Consider the following 20562-nt stretch of genomic DNA (forward strand, 5'->3'; position numbering starts at 1 on the left):
GGGCGATCCTCAGGACCATATATGGTGGCCGGCAATGACTGAGTATCACATTCTCCATGCCTCATAAAAACGTCCGGATCTGTTTCTCAGAGAGAGAATGTTTAATCTCCATATAAGGAAAACATTTCCAATTGTAGCCAATGGGCAAATGTTGGTGGACTCCTTTTTGCTTCATGAAGTCCCCAGCTGCCAGTTCACCAATAAATATGATATGCATATTTTGAGCATCATCTAGATCAATATTGGTTAGGGTTGCATGCTGGGAAATGAGCTTACTGGCAGTCTCAACAACTGCTCTTTGTTCCTGTCCTCGTTGGAAATTACCTGCTTTTCCAGTAACCCTGTAGAAGATTATATATATATATATATATATATAAAATGTATATATATTTAAATATGTGAGATATATATCACATCTGATCTTTATAAATCTTAATGGTATCCACAGCTTTCCTGTTGAAACAAAGACAAAACCTCTTCCTCAACATAACACATATCAGTTTTTTTTTTTTTTTTTTTTTTTTGGTTCTTTTTTTCGGAGCTGGGGACCGAACCCAGGGCCTTGCGCTTCCTAGGTAAGCGCTCTACCACTGAGCTAAATCCCCAGCCCCCACATATCAGTTTCAATTCTGAGGCCAATATGTCTTTAAAATATGCAGGATGGGGCTGGAGAGATGGCTCAGCGGTTAGAGCACGGGAGGCTCTTCCAGAGGTCCTGAGTCCAATTCCCAGCAACCACATGGTGGCTCACAACCACCTGTAATGGGATCTGATGCCCACTTCTAGTGCGTCCGAAGACAGTCACAGTGTACTTATATATAAGAAATCCTTTAAAAAGATATACAGGATGATTTAACTCAGCAGTTCTTTTTTCTATAGCTGATATCTCGCCACAGCTGTTGGTTTTTTCTCATTAGCATTTAAAGTGTTAATAAGGCACTATCTCTGGGGTCTTCTCTTTGTTAAGCCTATCTTCTAAAGCGAGGTTAGCTATTTCTATAACAGCTTGCCTTGTAGAACTGTGTGGTATACCCGCGATATGACTTACGTTGTAATGTGCAAACAACGGTTTCCTTTTACCAGAGACATGTGCTGGAGAATTGTCGGTCTTAATTTGTACAGGTATCCCCCAACAGTATCCATAACTTGTAATAAATGTGTAGTTATAGAATCAACCTTTTCAGAACTTAAAGCAGATGCCCACTGAAATGCCGAATATGTACCTGTGGTATGATACAGAAACTTTAATTTCCCAAACTCTGCAAAATGGAACACACAAATTTGCCAAGTTTCATTTCTTTGAGTACCTCTTGGGTTACTTCCTGCAGGTTATGGAGTTTGGTTATACAAGGAACAGGTAAGATATTGCCTTATAATTTACTTGGCTTGTTGCCAAGTTAAAAAATCCTTCAAACCTTTGCTGTTAACATGTTGCTCATAAAATTCTGAGGCCTCAAGTGCATTTTTCTATTGATAGCTGATTGATTTCATTCCATGTGCTAGAGGGCCTGGCAGACCTGTATGGGATCTGATATGTGTTATACACAGTGGGTGATTTCTATTTTTTTAAAAAGATTTATTTATTTATTATATATGAGCACACTGTAGCTGTCTTCAGACACACCAGAAGAGAGCATCAGATCCCATTACGGATGGTTGTGAGCCACCATGTGGTTGCTGGGAATTCAACTCAGGACCCCTGGAAGAGCAGTCAGTGCTCTTAACCGCTGAGCCATCTCTCCAGCCCTGATTTCTATTTCTTGTTGTAGCTGAATAAACAGCAAAGTTAATTCTGAATCATTTTGACTAAATTCAGCACCTTCAATATGTAAACCTACTCTTTCTGCAAATTGAGAATCAGTAACTATATTCAGAGATTCAGGAAAATTTAATAATGCCAAAAGGACGTCATACAGCTATGATTTTTAACTATAAGGAATTTGAGCTAATTTACTTATTTTTCTATATGACATGCCTTTCAGGATTTTTTTTGCATCAGTATAAAATGCAGAGGCTCCAGAAATTGGTGTCCTTTTTCCTATATAAAGGGGAATACAATTATTCTTTTTATAAATGGAAGTCTCTTGCTTTGGGGATTTTTCGTTGTTAATTTCTCCCCCCTCCCAAATTACTGCAAGCTCGTTGCCAGCGTTCATTTTCTGCCCATAATGAGGCCATTTCAGCATTAGTAAAAGGTACCACAATCTCAGCTGGATCCATTCCAGCTAGTTAATGAAATCTTTTCCTTTCAGTGTCAATTGAGAAACATCTTCTACATAGATCTTTAATTTTTTTACTCTGTATGCTAGGAAATGTCCATTCTAAGATAGTATCTGTTGTCTGCCTAAAAATTCCTATAGAAGAATGGAGAGAAAAATAAAATATCATCAGGCTTTGGCTCCATGTGATCCACAAGTGCATCCTGTAATTTCTATTTTATCAGAGCTAATTCTCTCGCGCCCTCAGCTGATAACTGTCCTTGGACTGTTTAAGTCCTTATCACCTTGTAAGGTTTGAAATAAGTTACTTAGCTCTTTTGTAGTTAATCCAATTATGGATCATAGCCAGTTAATATCTCCCAGCAATTTTTGAAAACCATTAAGCGTTTGTAATGGATCTCTCCTGATTTGTACTTTCTGTGGTCAGATTTTCTGTAAACCTATTTAATATCCTAGATAATTGATAGAATGTCCTCTTTGTTTTTCAGGAGTAATTTGTAATCACCAAAAAGGCAAAACTCTCTGCTTCCTCAAACATTACTTCTAAGATATCTGTGTCTGAATCAGCCAGTAAGATATCATCCACATAACAATAAATTTTATAATGAGCAAATTGTTTATGGATTATTGTTAACAACGGTTGTCAAAATATCGACAGTGTTGGACTATTTGGAAGAACTTTTCAAAGATACCTTTTTACAGGTTGACCATTATTATAAGCAGGTGCCATGAAGACAAATTTTTCCTTAACCTATATTTGTAGAGGTATAGTAAAAAAAAGTAGTCTTATAAATCAATCACTATAATAGATCACCCCTTAGGTAATAAAGCAAGGAAATTCCAGTCTGTAAAGAGCCCCTGGGCTAAATCACCTTATTTATGGCTTTTAAATCTGTTAGTATCCTCCATTTTCCAGATTTCTTTTTAATGACAAGTATAGAACTCTGCGGACTGATTGATTCTTCACTATATCGAGCATTTAGCTGCTCCTGTAGCAGCTGTCCGAGTGCCTGTAGTGTCTGGTGTCAAAGGCCATCTGTTTGCCATTTAACCATTTTAAAGGTAGGGCAGTTGATACCTTTAAACGTCTGACAGCTGCTGTGTCCTGCTTCATAGATGGTTCATGAGCATTCTTGAAAATAGCTTTTAGTATTTTTCTCAGAAGTATTCTTTATTTTCTGGATTGTTCCTAAGACTGAAGGAATGTTAATCTGTGTTTTCCATTGCTGCAACAAATCACTTTGCCATAAATTCATGGACATATTAGCCATGTATGTTTTTGATTTTCCCATTTGCCTTCCAGCCTGATACACTCCACCTACCTTTCATTTTTTTCACTTGAGATAAAGTTTCGATCCCCAGAAGCTGAAGAGACCAATCTGGATACCAGGGTTTTGGTGAAATGATTGACACACATGTTTCTGTGTCTACTCACCCTTCAATGCCACTTAGTTGTATTTTTACCTTTGGTCTCTGATCATTTACAGCCGTTTGCAAAACTGCTTGTTTTCTAGTCTCTCCTGAATTTGTTTTTATCTACTGAAGCTGTTCTGTCCTTGATTTTATCCGGAATCATGTCGTGTTAACAACAGGCCTTAAATATTTTCATTGCTCTGTGGATGAGCTTCTCTGATGCTGACAGGGAATGATTGAAGCAAATTTGATTTTTGGGGCCCCCCTAGGAGGTTATCTTGCCTGTCCCTTGTTGATGTGAATTCATTCGTCCAGTGCTAGTCTTTGCCCCACTCTCTGCATGCTCCAGAGGGCTGTATCTTTTTGGATTGTATCTAGAAGAAACATTGTTCCTAGGTATGTCTTGCCTACCATCCCTTTACAAATGAATTTGTGTACCACAATTAAAACATTTGACATTTTTATTTTACTTAAAACTTTTAGAAATTGCTTCACCTATCAGAGTAGCACCATGAATGTGAGACACAATATCAGCTAAATTTCTAACCCCTTCATCTATTGGTGCCAATCTTGCCTTTAAAGGCCTAATCACCCTTTTTGAATTCTGAACAAGCACTTTCAAAAGCCAAAGATTCAATTAATATTAACCTGACTTCTGAGTTTGATATTATTCTATTTACCCCTGAAGTCAATCTATGCAAAAAAATAAAAAATAAAAAATTTTAAATCAGTGAAAGCATCTTTTGGGCCTTGTATAATTTTAGTAAATAACTCAGCCCTCTTTCCCGAATCTTCAACCTTGTCCCACGCCTTTCAAGGTGCTAAATGGCATAGCACCAAGATGTGATCTCGAAATTCAAGCTGTCTAATTTCTTTTTCTTTTCTTTTATTGGATATTTTCTTTATTTACATTTCAAATGCTGTCCCCTTTCACGGTTTCCATTGAGGAACCCATGGCTCCAGCTGCATATGTAGCAGAGGATGGCCTTGTTGATTTGCCACTGTAAATATTTGTGACTGGATTCTTGTGTGTGTGTGTGTGTGTGTGTGTGTGTGTGTTAAAGGATTGCTACAAGCCACAAATTAGTTATTTAACGATAACAAATGGGCAAATGTATGTTCCACTTAATAGGATAGTGACCTATTGATATGGAATAGGTAACTAAGCAGGGGCCAAACGTAAAACAGGTCGCTAGGGGATGGGTACTGGAGAGATGGCTAGTTATGGTCTAACAGACTTGGAGTTTCTGTTTGAGATGCTGAGAAAGTTCTGGAAATGGTCCATATGTGTTGATGTCGCCTAATACAGCCGAATTGTATTTGAAAGTAGCTAAAGTGATTATGGATTTTCACCATCATAACAAAAGTGAGGTTATCAGCGAATATGATTTTGAGATTGTACAAAAGGCAGTAAGAGATGGTAAGTGGTTAAAAGCATTTACTGCTCTTCCAGAGGGCCTGGGTTCAATTACCAGCCCTTACGCGGAGGCTCACAGTTATCTGTAACTCCAGCTCCAGAGGAACACACACCTTCTTCCTCTAGCCTTCACCTGTGCAGCACACACACATACATGCAAGCAGAACATTCAAAATAAAATAAACCTTAAAAAAGATTGTATGGGCTAGGCGTGTTGGTGTGCCTGTGATCCCTGCACCTGGGAGGCAGAGGCAGGCGGCTCTGTATGAATTTGAGGCCAGCATGGTCTACACAGCGAGTTCCAGAGCAGGGCTGTTTAAAGAGATTCCCCATCTCATAATAAATTAATGATAGTTAAAATAACCCTCCAGTGCTGGGATGGAAGGAGGTCGCCCAAAGAGCTCATTGCTCTAACTCAGGTCACTCACTAGGTCATGAACTAGTCCTTGCAGCCAAAGGGATGGAAAATGCTCACTCGCCACCCGATGGTGTGCATGCCTCCCGAGCAAGGGCACTAGACATCACAGGTGGGAAGATGGGTGTTTTCATCTGGTCATCAGCTGTAACTCGAAAGGAACACAGCCCACATCCGTCATCATCATAGGTTTGAATTTCAAATAGATATGTGTGCTATGAGATATTTGAAATAAACTTTAAAATTTTTAGGAGGAAAAAAAACCAATGAACTTGCGGGCTTGAGAAAGATTTCAGAAGATACTTCGCAATCACTTGTAACCCCAACTGCTGCAGGATCTACAGTACCATCTAGTGGCCTTCACAGGCACTACACCCTTATAGCATATTCTCGTTCTCTCTCTCTCTCCCCCTTTTTCTTTTTTGATACCCCAAACTTCCCTTATTTTGAGATCTTCAAGTTTTCTCAAAACCTGACATTTCAATCACTCCTGAGAAAAATCACTCCTAAAAAGATAAAGTAGTTTCTCAAATGGAAACTTTACATTAGTAGCATTCTCTCTTCTCTCTGTCTGCCTCTGTCTCTCTGTCTCTGTCTGCCTCTGTCTCTGCCTCTGTCTCTGTCTCTGTCTCTCTCTCTCTCTCTCTCTCTCTCTCACACACACACACACACACACACACACACACACACACACACACACACACGGGTGCTGGAATGATGGCTCAGCATGGACCTCTCTTCCAGAGGACCCAGATTCAGTTCCTAGAACCTACACAGCGGCTAACAACTGTAACTCCAGTTCCAAATGATCCCGCGCCCTCTTCTGGCCTCTATGAGCACTGCAGGTATATGATACACAGACATACATGCTTGAAAAATGCCCATATAAGTAAGAAGAAAGTAAGCTCTGTGGTGGTGGGGTGCTGTATGTCTTTAATCCCAGCACTTGAGAGGTAGAGGCAGGCAGATCTCTGAGTTCAGGGTCAGCCTGATCTACAGAGTCAGTTTCAAGAGGCAGGGTACACAGAGAAACTCTGTCTCAAAAGGAACCAAGATAAATAAAATTTAAATATTTAAGAAATAAAACAAATTTAAAGTCTGTTTTAAAAGAATGGGTTTCATCTTGACATTTTTTTCATCTGTGACTCCAGACAGGATCCAAAGAGGAGGTGTAGTTTTCCTCTCTGGGTTTTATGGAGAATTCCTTTACCCTTCTGTGTTAGCCTCTTAAAGTACCACGACAACCTTAAAAGGGCACAGGACGGTTGGGGATTTAGCTCAGTGGTAGAGCGCTTGCCTAGGAAGCGCAAGGCCCTGGGTTCGGTCCCCAGCTCCGAAAAAAACCAAAAAAAAAAAAAAAAGGCACAGGAAAGGGCTCCAACTTGACATTTTAATATATTATTGTGCACTGTGCATATTAGAGCCCCCTACTATTTGGGGGTGTATTTATATTAAATATTCTTTACTTGTCTGAAACTAAACTTTAACTCAGCGTCCTGCAACCCTAATAGACTTTTCAATCCAGTTACACAGACAAACTGCTTTCAGATGTGTGATCCAATGTTCCTTCTGAGTCATTTTAACTTCTCAAGAATGGAATCTTAGGTTTTCCAGAAGAACTGGTAAAGACTGTGGAGGTCTCCTGCTTCGTGCCATCATGGTGACTGGAGGAATGTTACAGTGAGAGAAAGTATCTGAGGATGCTGAAGGCAAGCTCTCACAGAGCATCAAAAAGCCAGGGGCATTTGGTTATATTTAGGGAGAAAGGGTTTATTTGGTTTATACTTCCATATCACTGTTCATCATTGAACAAGGTCTCTCTCAAGGTCAGTACAGGAACTCAAACACAGCAGGAGTCAGTAAGCAGGAGCTGACGCAGAGGCCATGGAGGGATGCTGCTTCCTGGCTTGCTCCTTATGGCTTGCTCAGCCTGCGTTCTTATAGAATCCAGGACTACCGGCTTAGGGATCGCTCCACCCACAATGGGCAGGGCCCTCCCCCATCAATCACTGATTGGGAAAATCCCCAACAATTAGAGCATTTTCTCAGTTGAAGCTCCCGTCTCTCCAGTGACTATAGCTTGTGTTGAGTTGACATAAAATGAGCCAGCACAACAAACGTCAAGTTAATCAGTGGAGCAGAAGGCCGTTCTCCATCCCTTCGCTTTTCTTCCTCAACCCTTTTAGATAAATACTTTTCTCCATCAGTCTTATCTGTACCCACTCCCCCAAATGTCTGGAAAATACTGCTTCGTGTGTGTTTGAGCACTTCGGACATTGTCTCTGCCTTCACACACTTTCCAGTTCAGTTGGAGACAAACACCCACAGAAGAAACAGTACAGGTAGTGCTGGGATGGCCGCACCAAAGGAGCATCTCCCAGTGAGCTAAACGGTCTACTCATCCAGCCAGAAGAGGGGGTGTTTGTACCGATCACAGCAGACTACTCGTGAAAAGCGTGCTTACAGCCAGCTATGCACTTTTCTCTTTTGTATTGCTGACAACAGACCCTCTGTGAGGCCTCGTGTAAGTGGCTACAGGGAAAGTGACACAGAATGTTGGAAACAGTGGTAGCTGAGGTTGCACGTTCTGAACCTGAAGTTGGGTAGAGGATGGGAGAAGAGAGGAGGGAGAGGAGAAAGGAAGAGAAAACGCAGACGGAGCATGGAGCATGGTTCTCATGTGTCTCACAAGTGGCCCTAACACTTAATAAGGTTAACTAAGTTTACCTTCCTCCTCATTCAGTGAACGTTCATATTCATTCAACATTATAGGCTTCAAAACTAAAATCACGGCCCTGGGGCGATTTTACATGCTAGAGTAGAATTTTCTTTTAATTTTTTTATATTTATTTATTTATTTATTTATTTACTTACTTACTTACTTACTTACTTACTTACTTATTGGTCCGTTTGCTTTTGTTTTCCAGACAGGATTTCTCTGTGTCGCCCTGGCTGTCTTGGAACACGCACTGTAGACCAGGCTAGCCTCGAACTCACAGAAATCCACTTGCTTCTGCCTCCTGAATGCTGGAATTTAAAGCGTGCAACACCATTGCCCAGTTGCTGTTGCTTTAATAGGAAAATAAGCGTTAAATTCGTCAAGTGGTTTTAGGCTTAAGGCGCTAAGATTGGGAGGGGCTCTGGGTAGGGTGGGTTTATTTTGAGAAAGGGAAAGGAAACTTCAAATTTAGAAATGTTGAGGATACGGGTTCCAAGAGAAGGCGTGTGTAAAATGGGATCACGGTGTCCCGTTTCTCCGGACTGTGGGGACGACTTAATTCGAAAACACACGACTGTGAAAAGCAAAGCCTTCCACAGGGAAGGCTGACGCGAGCGCTTGCCGTGCGGGTGGAACCTTCGGCGCGGAACCACGATTTCCCCCCGGAAGTCGGAGTATTATGCGGGGACCACTCCGGATTGGAGGAACCTTGTCCTGTCCCCTCTCGCCCCGTCCTGTTTCCGTGGCAACCACGCGAGCAGAGTGGGCTGGCCGCGCAAAGGCAGCTTTTAGGGGCGGGGCTTGCGGCGGAAGCGGCGTCCGCGCGCTCCGTGCGCTGCGGGCTGCAGAGATGCTGCGCGCGGTGTGGCTGCGGTTGTGTGCCGCGCTCTGCAGCCTCCTGCTGGGACGGGCCGAGGCCCCGAGCCCCGGGGTGCCGCCGGAGCGAAGCCGGCCCTACACGGTGCTGCGGGGGCAGAACCTGGGTGAGCGGGGCGGCTCGGGGTGCGGGTTTGCAGACAGATCCCGGCGCGGGGAGCTTTGCGGGGCGCGGGCGGGGCTCGGGCGGGGCGTGGAGCGGTACCAGACCTGGGCTGCTAGTCCTCGCGAAGCCGCTTTTCCTGCTGTCAGCCCCAGGCTTGGGAACCAGCGCTCTCTCCCTGTGTGCTGGCGGCACCTGCTGGAACTGGAAACTGAAGACCCGGGTTTGTGCTCTCCTGTCGCGCTCCGTGGGTTAAGGCTAGGCAGCCGGGCTCATCCTGCATCCTCGTCCTTTGAAATGGGCCCGGTTCTCCGTGATGGCGTTTGTAATTGACAAGTTTTAGCATTTCGTGCACACCAGGTGTTTTGCTCATATCTGTTTATATATGGAGGGCTAATGAGAAAAGTAGAGATTCCAGCCCCATTCTAGAGAAAAGGAAAACGAAGCCCAGAGGTAAAGTTGTTTTACTCAGGGATACTCGGGTAGGAAGTGGTGAGTGTCAGTACTTGAACCTGGGGTTTGTGGGGGCTTGAAAGAGCTTTAGGGGGGTTGGGGATTTAGCTCAGTGGTAGAGCGCTTGCCTAGCAAGCACAAAGCCCTGGGTTCGGTCCCCAGCTCCAAAAAAAAAAAAAAAAAAAAAAAAAAAAAAAGCTTTAGGGCTCTTACACACACACACACACACACACACACACACACACACACACACACATATTCACAAATGAGTGCATGGCAGTAAGAGGACCTTAGCTGGGTAGACTTCACAGTGAATCTGTCTGTCCTGTCTCAGCCCTCCCTTCTGTGATGTAAGTGACCACCTGCTATCATTTCTGGATTGTCTCCAGTCTGCCTGGTTCCTTCCGTGTTTTGGCCACTAACTTGGTACCTATCCAGCATTCCACTGGGTGGCTCTCACGGATTTCCCTTTAGAGCTGGGTTTATCACCCTTGATACTACTGACATCTTGGATCAAGTGATTTATTTTCTTGAGAGGGGAGGCAGGGGGCAGTCTCCTTTACCCTTTGGATGCAGACACACCTGCCACCCAGAGTGCTGCCTGTTTTGATGAGAAGTGAAGTGTTTGAAGGTAATCTATAGTTGGGCTTAAAGGAATCCTTTTAACCGGGTTTCCACTTGTTCCAGTTTATTGATTTAGAACATGAGGGTCAGTGATGGGAAGTGACCAGAGGGTGGTCTAAAATTGTCTTTAAAAAAAAAATTGATTGATTGATTGATTGATCATAAGTACACTGTAGCTGACTTCAGACACACCAGAAGAGGGCGCCAGATCTCATTACAGATGGTTGTGAACCACCATGTAGTTGCTGGGGTTTGAAGTCAGGACCTATGGAAGAGCAGTATTCTTAACCACTGAGCCATCTCTCCAGCCCCCAGGGCAGACCTTTAATCCCAGCATTTGGGAGGCAGAGGCAGGTGGGTCTCTGTGAGTTCAAGGCCAGCCTCTTCAGGACAGCAGGTCTGTGCAGAGAAACCCCATCTTGGAAAACAAAAACACACCCAGATGCAGACCTGGGGAGATGCTCGGCAGGTGGTCCTGGCTGCAGCATCCATAAAGGTCCTATAATGACATTCGACCTTTTGGAGTCGGGGCGTGCTCTGTCATGTTTGTCCTCTCTCACTGTCACCAGGAAAAGATGAACCTTCCTGTATAATGACCAGGCTAAGAGGGAGAGATGGGGGAGGGAGTGGGGCAGGCACAGAGGCTCTGAGATGACTGCCTGGAGAGTACTCCGGTCTTGTTCAGAGGAAGGGCAGCTCGATCAGAACAACAACAGTGGAACCTGACATGGGCCCACGTAGTCAGAGCTAAATGTTTATAAATTTGCTTATTGAAGGTCACAGTGTTTGGAATGTCTCGGAAGACTGCTGCTGTCCATTAAGGCCAGTGGCTGGTTATTGATGTCATCAGGTCCTTAAGGCCTGGGCCACCAGGCTCAGTGGTCACCTGTAGGCCCCACTTCTCCCATTAGCACATTGGATATTTTAGATGGGAACTTTACTCTCAGAAGCACAGTGGGCGCTGGAGAGACACGGCTCAGCAGTTAAGAGCACCAGCCCCTCTTATAGAGGACTGGGCCTTGATTTTTGACACCCACGTGCCAGCTTAAACTTTTTGAAACTGTAGTCCCAGGGAATCTGACCCCCTCTTGAGACTTCTGGCACCCATGTGGTACAAAGACATACAGGCAGGCAAAACATCCCACACATACACACATGGGCGCGCAAACACACACACTCTCTCTCTCTCTCTCTCTCTCTCTCTCTCTCTCTCTCTCTCACACACACACACACACACACACACACACACACACACGCATGCAGGCACGCACACACACAGGAAGTTGAGCCAGAGGTGGCACAGCAGGTAAAGGCCCTTGCTGCTGTGACCCGAGTTTAATCAATCTGACCCCCTTGTATGGACAGACACTGAGAAAAAATAAGATTTAGAAGACTTTTGTTGGCTTTGTATTTTTATAAAGCAGTTTTGTAAAGTTGTTTCTGTTTTGGTGAGAAGACCTTCTCAGGGTTCCACCAGCGCCTGAACTGGCTCATCTATCAAATCTTCAGGTTTTAAAGATGAGGCTGGGCTCCCAGGCTCTGTCATTTTCTATAATGAGATGTTCTCGGAACAGAAGCTAGAGGATCTTTTTTTCCCAACCAACCAGATTGGGTGGTCTTCGCAGCCTTCCAAAGGCCTTTCTTGGTATTTAGTGGGGATTGGGCCTAGAAGATGCCTCAGTAAGAGTGCTCAGCCTGCAAGCCCGAGGACCTGAGTTCAAGTCCCTGACACCCACATACAAAGGTGCACATGACAAGGAACTTTCTGGCTGCCCAGCCAGCCCAGACAGAAACAGCAAGCCTCGGGTCCCATGGGAGATTCTCTCTGAAGGCATCAAGTCATGGAGCAGAGGAGGAAGAGATCTGATGTCTTGTGTAGGCCCTGCACACGGGTGTACAGGGGTGTACACTTGCACACACACAGGCCTGTGCGGTGCACATATACGACATACAAAAATAAATTCGGTGGGCAGCCAGTGCATGTTCCTTTGTTGTCTGCCAGGTCCTGCATGCATTGGTTCTCCACGATGCTCATCTGTTTGCGCACGTGCTGGGCTTGTCCTGGCCTCAGGGCCCTCCCTTTGCTGAGCCCTGGGACTGCCCTGGCCACCTGAGTTGTGTCTCAGAAGGAGCTCAGTGTGCTGTTTCCTCAGGTGCCTCCTCCCCTCCCGGTTCTTCCCCCGGCGCAGGGCTGGATGAAGAATGCTCACGCTTACTTTCCCGTATCTGTGGGGTGACTTGAACGAGTGCCCGTTCGTGGCTACTTCCTGGCACCCTGTGTAGTAAGTACCCTCGGTGTGAGCCGCAGTTGGATAATTCTGGAGCCCTGAGCCTCCACGAGGTAACTTGTTTTCCCTTTGCAGTGTTGATGGGAACCGTCTTTAGCATCCTGCTGGTGACGGTGGTCCTTATGGCGTTCTGTGTCTACAAGCCCATTCGTCGACGGTGATGGCCACACAAGGAAGCCCTGCTCCAGGTTTCTGGGACAGAAGTCGTGTTGCACATGGGCCACTGGAGACGGTGGAATCAGAACTTCTGGGCAGATGGTAAATGCTTCAGGGTGAGGAAAGCCTCTAGAAGTAACTGTTTCCCTCACGTCAGCTATTGGCTACTGATCTCTTCCCTTCTGTTTGGGGCACTGGTTAAAAGTTAAGCCCAAAGCTCCAAGGTTCCTCGTAAAGACTTTTCCATCGCAAAGCATCTAGAAGAACCACACTGAGAACTAATCACTAATGCTTGAACTAGTAAGAGGAAGACCTAACACGTAGACCTCCCCTGCTTTCAGCCTCTCTGTCGCAGTGTGTCAATCACACACGGGGGCCAGCAAGATGGTTCAGCAGGTACGGGCACCTGCCATCAAGGCGGATTTTGATTCCTGGAACTCACCCGATGGGAGGAGAGGCCAGTTCCATGGGTTGTTCTCTGGGCTCTACATAGGAATACATAAACATAAAACACACCACGTCTCTTATTCTGCTGAGCTGCCCTCGAATACCCTGGTTGCATGCATTGCTGATTTGGGGAACTTAGTCATCATTCCTTGCAGCCTTGGCGCCCAGCCAGAGTTGAGTCTGAGGTCTGCGATCGTGTGTCCCCCTTTGCCTGGAAGGCTCGGGGTGGCAGCCTGAGCCGGTCTCCCTTTCTCCCTAGTGTAGAGGGTTCAGCCATGTGTCCCCTGTTCAAGCTGCTGTGTTTACAAGACTGTCTACTTTTCGAGTGCTGCTACTGAACTAGATTTTCCCTGTGGGTACTTCCCATTGTTAGAGGTTATGAGTATTTATTTTAATTTGCTGTGAAGTTGTTGTTATGCTTAATAGTGGATTCCCCTCAAACACAGCACTGGTCTTCTTGTGTTTTAACTTAACAGCCTGCACTGATGTGAACAGCACCTCACTGTGGGGTCACGTCTGGAAATTGTAACCCTGAGCCATTAAATGTCAGTTAAATCGAAGAGAAATCCTGTCTGCTATTCTGTGTCTCCTTACGTCCCTGAGTGTTTGGGATGCAGGGGTTGGGCTAGAGAGGTCTCCGTGGTTAGAGCACTTGGTGCCTTTGTAGAGAACCCAGGTTTGGTTCCCAGCACCAGAGGATCGGATGCCGTCTTCTGACTTCAGGCGGGCACCCAGCTTTCATGTGGTGCACTGACTTCCACAAAGGCAAACACTCATTTACATAAAATCCTTAAAACCCCCAAGACTTTAATGCACCTGTGTTTGCATGTACGTGTGTGTGTGTGTGTGTGTGTGTGTGTGTGTGTGTGTGTGTGTGTGTGTGTGAGAGAGAGAGAGAGAGAGAGAGAGAGAGAGAGAGAGAGAGAGAGAATGAATATGAAAGTATGAATCTGGCCTGATTTGTTTAAGGAAGACCTGAGTAGTGGAGTTTAAAATAGTTTGTTAAATAGTAGAGCTGAGCCAGAGTCAGCCGGGGCAGAATAGGCCTGCAGTTTTGTTCCAAGGCCAACTAACCTCTCTGGTGCTTGTTTCCTTATTAGCAGTAACACTGGCGCTCTGAAGTTGGTGGTGTAAAATACTGAAATGTAGGAGGCATGGCAAGACCGTCCTCCCCAGCAGGACATGGTCAGCCCGCTTCCAGACCAGTCTGTGTTGACAGGCTACTGTGATACTTGTTGGTTTTTAAAAGGAAACGCTGAAGCTTTTCTAAACCTATAAACCCTGATACTTGTCCATTGCTTGGTAGACCAGCCAGACATGGGTCAGGTCCCAGAGGCACTTGGCTCAACTTTTCCAGGCTCTTGTGTCCCAGGGCAAAGAATTAGACCAGAAATGCAAGCTCAGGAATAGAAACTGTGGGGCTGGAGAGATGGCTCGGCTAACTAAGGGCATGCATTGCTCTTCCTGAGGACCCTCCTCTTCCCAGCACCCGCATCAGGCAACCTGTAGTCACCTGCAACCCCACTCCCGGCTTAAGGCCAGAGCGCTCATGTGTCCCCTTCCCTCCTCAGATACAGGCAACCAAAGGTAAAGTATTTAAAAGAATAAAGGAATTGCCAGGCCTGGTGCTGCACACCTTTAGTCCTAGCACTCCTGAGGCAGAGGTGGGTGGGTCTCTGAAGAGTTCCTGGCCAACCAGGGCTACAGAGAGAGGGAACTCAGAGGTGCAGGGCAAGGCCCCTTAGCCAAACCTTCCCCAGACATTACCTGTGTGGCCAGTCGAACATGTGAGCAGTCTACACCACACACGGGTGCTGTTTGAGGTCTGGGGACTGGGAGCACAGTCACAGTTTCCATCTGGATGCCAATCCTAAACCCACACCTGTTTCTAGACTGAGGTCTAGGCTGCACTGTGGTCTCCAGCACTCACTCACTGTCCCAGAGTCACCTAGTTTGTAGTCCCATCTGTCTCTTCCTGCTGTTGTGGTCAGGAGGCACCTGAGGCTTCTGCCTGCTTTGTCCTGTCACCATTCAAAGCCTGCTTTTCCTTCCTGCTACACTTTGTGCCAGCCCTGTGTACAGGTAGAGCTCAGTTTCAGCTAGCCAGGGAACTGGAATCTTGGTGAATTGCTCGTTGCATGGGCTGTACCCCATGCCTTCAAAGGGGGGTGTTCTTCCACATTCTTGCTCTCCCCACAGAACACCGACGCCCACATCGGAGCCCTGACATTGTTCGTCACCAGCTACCTGTTTCCTTTTAAGGCCCCAATTTTCACCTGAATGCCTTAAAAGCAGCCCCCAGCACCCTAGCTTCAAGGAGTTGAGTCTGTTTAGTGAAGGGGTATGGCCGGGAGTGAGTCTGCAGTGCCGAGGACGGCAAGGATCCAAGTGGCCCCACCCTCCTCGCTTATTTCCGTCTGTCCATGAGATTTGAGGCTGGGAAAGTGCTCGTGCAGGACAGGGAAGGGGTGTGTTCGTGCTGCTCTGTGAACAGGAAGTGTGTGTTCTGGCGACACAGTGACTGGAGGACACGTTGGAAGAGACAGGACTCCGGCTGTCGGGACAATGAGTGCCCTTTATGGAAGCGGATTTATTGGTGTTTTGAGAGAGAACATGGGAAAAGCTGCGACACGTCGATGTGATGCTGAGTCCCGTTTTAAGTGGCTTCTGGGAACAGTCACAGACTCCAGGAGAGCAGAGCGACGGAATACAGACGCAGAGGTTACCTAGGATCCCCCTCAGGGAGTACGCTTGGCAGAGCCGTGACTCCCTTTGTGTCTTTGCAGATGTCAAGCGAACAGACCACCAACCTGTGTATGGAACAAATGTACGCATGGTGGCCTGTGTGCAGGGAAGGGATTTTGGTCAGACCATGACAAAAAAGGCTATGAGGAATTAAACTCAACAATTCTTTGTGTCTCAGAACATTTTACTGGCAACACTGACTGTATCAAACAGACATTCCTGGGAATGGTGGATTCTCTTCCTATCCCCAGAGAAGCATAACAGGAAACAGACACAGAACAGAGGGGGGTACTGTCTTACCACGGGATCAGCACAGCCTCATGGGGGTGAATGCCTGCGCCGGGGGAGAGGTGCAAGGTGCCCTTGACTGTACTCCCCAGGGGTTGGTCTGTTACGCAATAGGTATTTACAGGAGGGTTAGACAAAATAGTTACCTACTAAAGGTATCCAAAAGCGGCCTGAGAAAGTCTGGTTAAAATGCATAACCTTGTATTGCTACTAATGGGAGTAGTCAGTTTTATATCTTTTAAAAATAATAAAAAGATTCTGTTAAAAAATATATTTTTTCCAGAAAGATGTTGATTTGAACTCTAAAAAGCAGTGTGGAGTCGTCATTTTTCCCTTTTGGATGAAGAGCCTCTTCTCCATGTTCGCTCCCTTTCTGGCTTCAGGTCTATCCTGTCCCCTCTGTGAAGCCAGGCCGTGCAGCTGGCTCTCCCCACTGGAAGTCCGGCCTGGAGCAGGCACAGAACACACTAGCCCGGCTCGTCCAGTGGTTTGGCCAGCTTGCGCGTTCTGAGAACCCAGCCACGGGTCTCCCTAGCTGCTCCTCCAAGGACAGGATTAGCTAGCTGCCTTTGGTTTAACCTGGAGGATGCTGCTCCCAAAGGAACTGCCTTTACAGATTTCAAATCAGGTCCTCAAGTGTGTGAAGTGAGGTGGCTTAACACGGTTAGTAATTTTTAAGGCTAAGGCAACATCCGTGGTCATCTGTCTATCTTAATTAGATGCGAATAGTTAGCCATAATCTAAACTAGAGCCTGTACATATCCGCTTGGCTGGGGTGAAAGGCGTGGAACAAGGTGGAGATGGGGCCGTATGATGGCGATGCGGTAGGAACCCTACAGGAAGGACAACTAAGAGGTCAGCAGAACCCGTTTCTTTGGTGAACAGGAAGGGACGCCTCCGGCTCTGACCCACTCCACAATGGCTGCTGTCCTGTGGAAAGAGCACCCTGACTCCGCAGTAGCTTGTCATTTCTGACTAAGATGCGTCTACTAGCCTGCAGGCTCAGCGTTTCTGTCTAAAGCTGGTAGTAAAAATGTGACCTGCCAGGCAGGACAGCGAATGGAAGGTGACGGTGCTCCCCTCCCCTCGGCGTGGAGACGGGGGCTCTGCCGATGCCCACTTCTCCACTCTGGGGAGTCCCTGGTCCTGCACCTCTACATAAGGGAAGGGCGGCTGCTGTCTGCAGGAAGTGTGGCCCTCTGCCCTCGGTCCTTCTCACTGGCACAGCACTCCCTGCTCCCAGAGCCTCTGCTCTGCAGCCCTGCATGAAATGTCTATTTCTCAGTGAGTGACAGCTGTAAGACTTGCTGGAGTTCCGCCTCCTCCTCCTGGAGCCTTAGCTCCTGTTCCGCCAGTTCTTTGGCAGACAGCTCCATGGCCAGTCGCAGGTCACTATCGAAACGGCTGGAGTCACTGAGGCCACCCGGGCACCGGCCTTCCATGTTAGTTAGGAGACTCTCCTGGATGGCCCTGGGGTGGAAAGCGGGAGACAGTCATTCCTATCTTGGAGGCAGGCGGTGACAGTAGCTACATTTATTTCTTACTGGCTACTAAGGGGAACTGTGCCAAGCACTCCTGAGGTGGAGCTGCTGCGCCCCCCACCCACCCCCCGTGACCCAGCATCACCCAGCACAAGGCTGTGAACGGAACTTGGTCTGTAAGCAAAGCTGAGGTGTTTGACCTATAGTGCTCACAGACGCCTACCATACAGGAAGGAGGAGGAATGACTGTCATTCCCCCAAAGGGAAGGAATCCAGCCATTTCCATTGCTCCTGCCCGCCATCATTAACATTGTATGTCCTTGCTCAGACAGACCTGCAGTCACATAGTTACAGAAGACCAAGCCAATCAGAACACATTTACCTGACGCTTTGCTTCGAGCACTCCTAACCCATGCTCCGGCCAGCACTCAGTGCCCCTCGCTCAGTTCAGAGCTGGTTTAATGAGTGGCCACAATGAAAGAAGCCAGGAGAGCTGACTCTTCAAATCTCCTGCTGAAATTTTACACAAACCACGCAGGTGCCCCTGTATCAAGTGCCTGTGCCAACCCAGGGGTGACAAGAACCACACCATGAGAAGCCCCATCAGTACCTCTCATACTGGGCTTCATAACTGTGGGCGTGGCTGACCCCTCCATTTGAAGCTGGTCCTGAAAGATCCTGCCAAAACAAACAATGGGTATAAACACCTCATAGACGGAACGATTGCCAAACCGACATGAACACAGTGAGAACCAGACTCTTGGTGTTTACAGCTGGCCGTGGACAGTGACTGACAGCACTGTCAGGCTATACACTTTTCTAACATGTGGCACAGGGCATCCGCTGTTACCCTGGATTCAAGGCCACCACCTCCTCAGACTTTACATAGTTCCAGTCTAGTAAGAACCATTGGCCTCAGGCAACATTCAACCAACTGAGACCCGGCAAGCTTTGAAGACAAACTAAGAAGACATAGTTGCTATTGGTTGCCCTAGACTCTGGCTATTATTGTCGTTGGAACTTAGACGTACCAGGGTCTTTACGGCGGGAGAGCAAGGAGAAGCTCGTTTGCACAGAGAGGAAGTACTGACAGCAGAGCAGGCAGCGTAGCTGCCAAAAACTAAACACCCCCCGCCCAAAAAAATGAGGGCTGGAAAGATGGCTCAGTGGTTAAGAGCAGAGTCTGCTTTTCCAGAGCCCGGATTTGGTTCCCAGCATGCACGTGACAGCTCAAAACCATGTCTAACTCCAGCTCAGGGGATCCGGCACCAGGCACATGCACACATGCAGGAAAAAAGCACCTATAAACACTCGCTTTTATTAGTGACTCTGGAATGGGTCTGTGACGGAAGTGGGCAAGGAAGAAAGGGAGGAAGGAAGGAAGGGAGAGAGGAGGGAGGGAGGGAGGAAGGAAGGAAAGAAGGAAGGGAGAGGGGAGGGAGGGACGGAGGAAGGAAGGAAGGGAGAAGGGAGGGAGGGAGGAAGGAAGGAAGGGAGAAGGGAGGGAGGGAGGAAGGAAGGAAGGGAGAGAGGAGGGAGAGAGGAGGGAGGGAGGAACGAAGGAAGCGGGTGGGGCTCCAAGGGCGTGGGGCTCCGACCACTCAAGCCCCAGAAAGCTGTGGCATGAGGACACTGTGCTCACAGCTCTGAGGTTCCAACTGAGCAGGGGCTATCTCACCAGGAATCCCCAGCAGACTCTACATACTCTGCTGAGTGGGTGGCAGGAAGAAAGAAGAAACGAATGACCAACAGATGGACAACAAAAGCCCAGGACACACGGCCATTGTAGACCACATGACCCTGCCTCAGAGGAAAAGACAGTGTTTACACTCCAGGGTTTCCTTTTTCTCTGTCCCCATGTCAATGCTGACCTCTGCCCAAGGTCGGAGCAGCAGAGAGCAGAGACCACACAGCAGAAATAGATGAGCAACATTCCCGGGACAGCACCAGAAGCCACAGGAGGGAGGGGACAGCCAGGGTGTCCTCAATATTCAGGCCTTTCAAGCAGTTGGGGTATGGAGGAAGGAGGCATAACTCTTTACCTCCTTCTGACCTTGCTTGATAAGCAGGAAGAGTTTAAGGAGACTCCTTAAAATGAGAAGACCTCAAGCTTAAGCTTCCAATCCCTCACACCCTTGACTGAGCCTGTACACACCCGATGCTTTGGGGATCAAAGTCCACATCGCCCCCGTAACTGAGACTACTTTACAAACGTTAATGTCAGAGCTACAAGACCACGAATAAAGCACACCCCTGACAAGATGCAGCAGCTACACTGGTAAACTCGACAGGAAGCCTGTCTGAAGACACCGTACGAACGATGCCAACAGGGGCGATGTAGACAGGTCTCTTAGGTAGCAAGCCTTGTGAAATGACCCACGCAAACGCTGTGAACATTCCAAGCACGTCACGCAGAGCAAGTGTTCTGAGTGAGAAACTTCTGAAGCTGGGGGTGAGGGGAGGCGTCAGCCCCGCCCTGCTGACATCCCACCTGGCTCCTGCTGGACTCCAGCAGGCTCTGCTGGATGGCGAACTGCATGATCTCGTAGTCCTCGTCTTGCAGGTGCACATTTCTGCCATTGTCTTGAACGTGATAGGATTCAGGGATTTCAAATACAGACTGGTCAACCTCGAAGTTCGTGGCATCAGAAGCTGAAACACAAAGGCAGCTGTCCAGGTCTCCATTCATTACAACCCATTCAGACGAGTTGCTTTTGAGACAGTGTCTTATAACTCAGGCTGGCCTAAAATTCAAAACATAGCCCAGGCTGGTTCAAACTCATACTTCTCCTGCCTCTAACTACAGACTGTCTTACTCCTGGACTCAAAAGCCCCTCCTGCCTCAGCCTCCACACATTGGGTTACAGCATGAGCTGCTGCACTCAGCCTAAAAAACATTTCAAATCAAAAGGAACAAA

At 47.1% G+C, this 20562-nt stretch overlaps 2 protein-coding genes and 1 non-coding gene across 7 annotated transcripts in view; 1 reads left to right on the forward strand and 2 right to left on the reverse strand.

Moving 5' to 3' along the window:
* Nucleotides 1-6601: 6601 nt before the first annotated feature.
* Nucleotides 6602-6722, reverse strand: LOC120096122 (small nucleolar RNA SNORA26). The gene has a single exon (XR_005492148.1). It is a non-coding gene; the product is annotated as a small nucleolar RNA SNORA26 (small nucleolar RNA).
* Nucleotides 6723-9005: 2283 nt separating this feature from the next.
* On the forward strand, nucleotides 9006-13690 carry C12h12orf76 (similar to human chromosome 12 open reading frame 76). The gene is made up of 2 exons (NM_001417147.1): nucleotides 9006-9166; nucleotides 12603-13690. Exons 1-2 carry the CDS (start codon nucleotides 9034-9036, stop codon nucleotides 12686-12688), a joined length of 219 nt encoding a protein of 72 aa, NP_001404076.1. The 5' UTR covers nucleotides 9006-9033; the 3' UTR covers nucleotides 12689-13690.
* Nucleotides 13691-15685: 1995 nt separating this feature from the next.
* The window catches only part of Ankrd13a (ankyrin repeat domain 13a), a 30132-nt gene continuing 25255 nt past the window's right edge, over nucleotides 15686-20562 (reverse strand). For all 5 annotated transcript variants that reach the window (XM_006249461.3, NM_001012148.1, XM_006249462.3 and 2 more), the window contains exons 13-15: nucleotides 20136-20296; nucleotides 18255-18322; nucleotides 15686-17633 (exon numbers count right to left, since the gene is read on the reverse strand). In XM_006249461.3, coding sequence (XP_006249523.3) covers nucleotides 17438-17633; nucleotides 18255-18322; nucleotides 20136-20296 — 425 coding nt within the window. In that variant the 3' untranslated portion in view covers nucleotides 15686-17437. The remainder of the gene's footprint in view (nucleotides 17634-18254; nucleotides 18323-20135; nucleotides 20297-20562) is intronic.

This window comes from Rattus norvegicus, chromosome 12 (assembly GCF_036323735.1).
Source record: "Rattus norvegicus strain BN/NHsdMcwi chromosome 12, GRCr8, whole genome shotgun sequence".
Taxonomy (NCBI): Eukaryota; Metazoa; Chordata; class Mammalia; order Rodentia; family Muridae; genus Rattus; species Rattus norvegicus.

What these genes read in the sequence shown, in the direction of transcription:
- C12h12orf76 (NM_001417147.1), top strand. Translation starts at nt 9,034, where the DNA reads ATGCTGCGCGCGGTGTGGCTGCGGTTGTGTGCCGCGCTCTGCAGCCTC. An exon ending in GCTGCGGGGGCAGAACCTGG is followed by an intron (nt 9,167 to 12,602) that starts GTGAGCGGGGCG and finishes TTCCCTTTGCAG; the next exon opens with TGTTGATGGGAACCGTCTTT.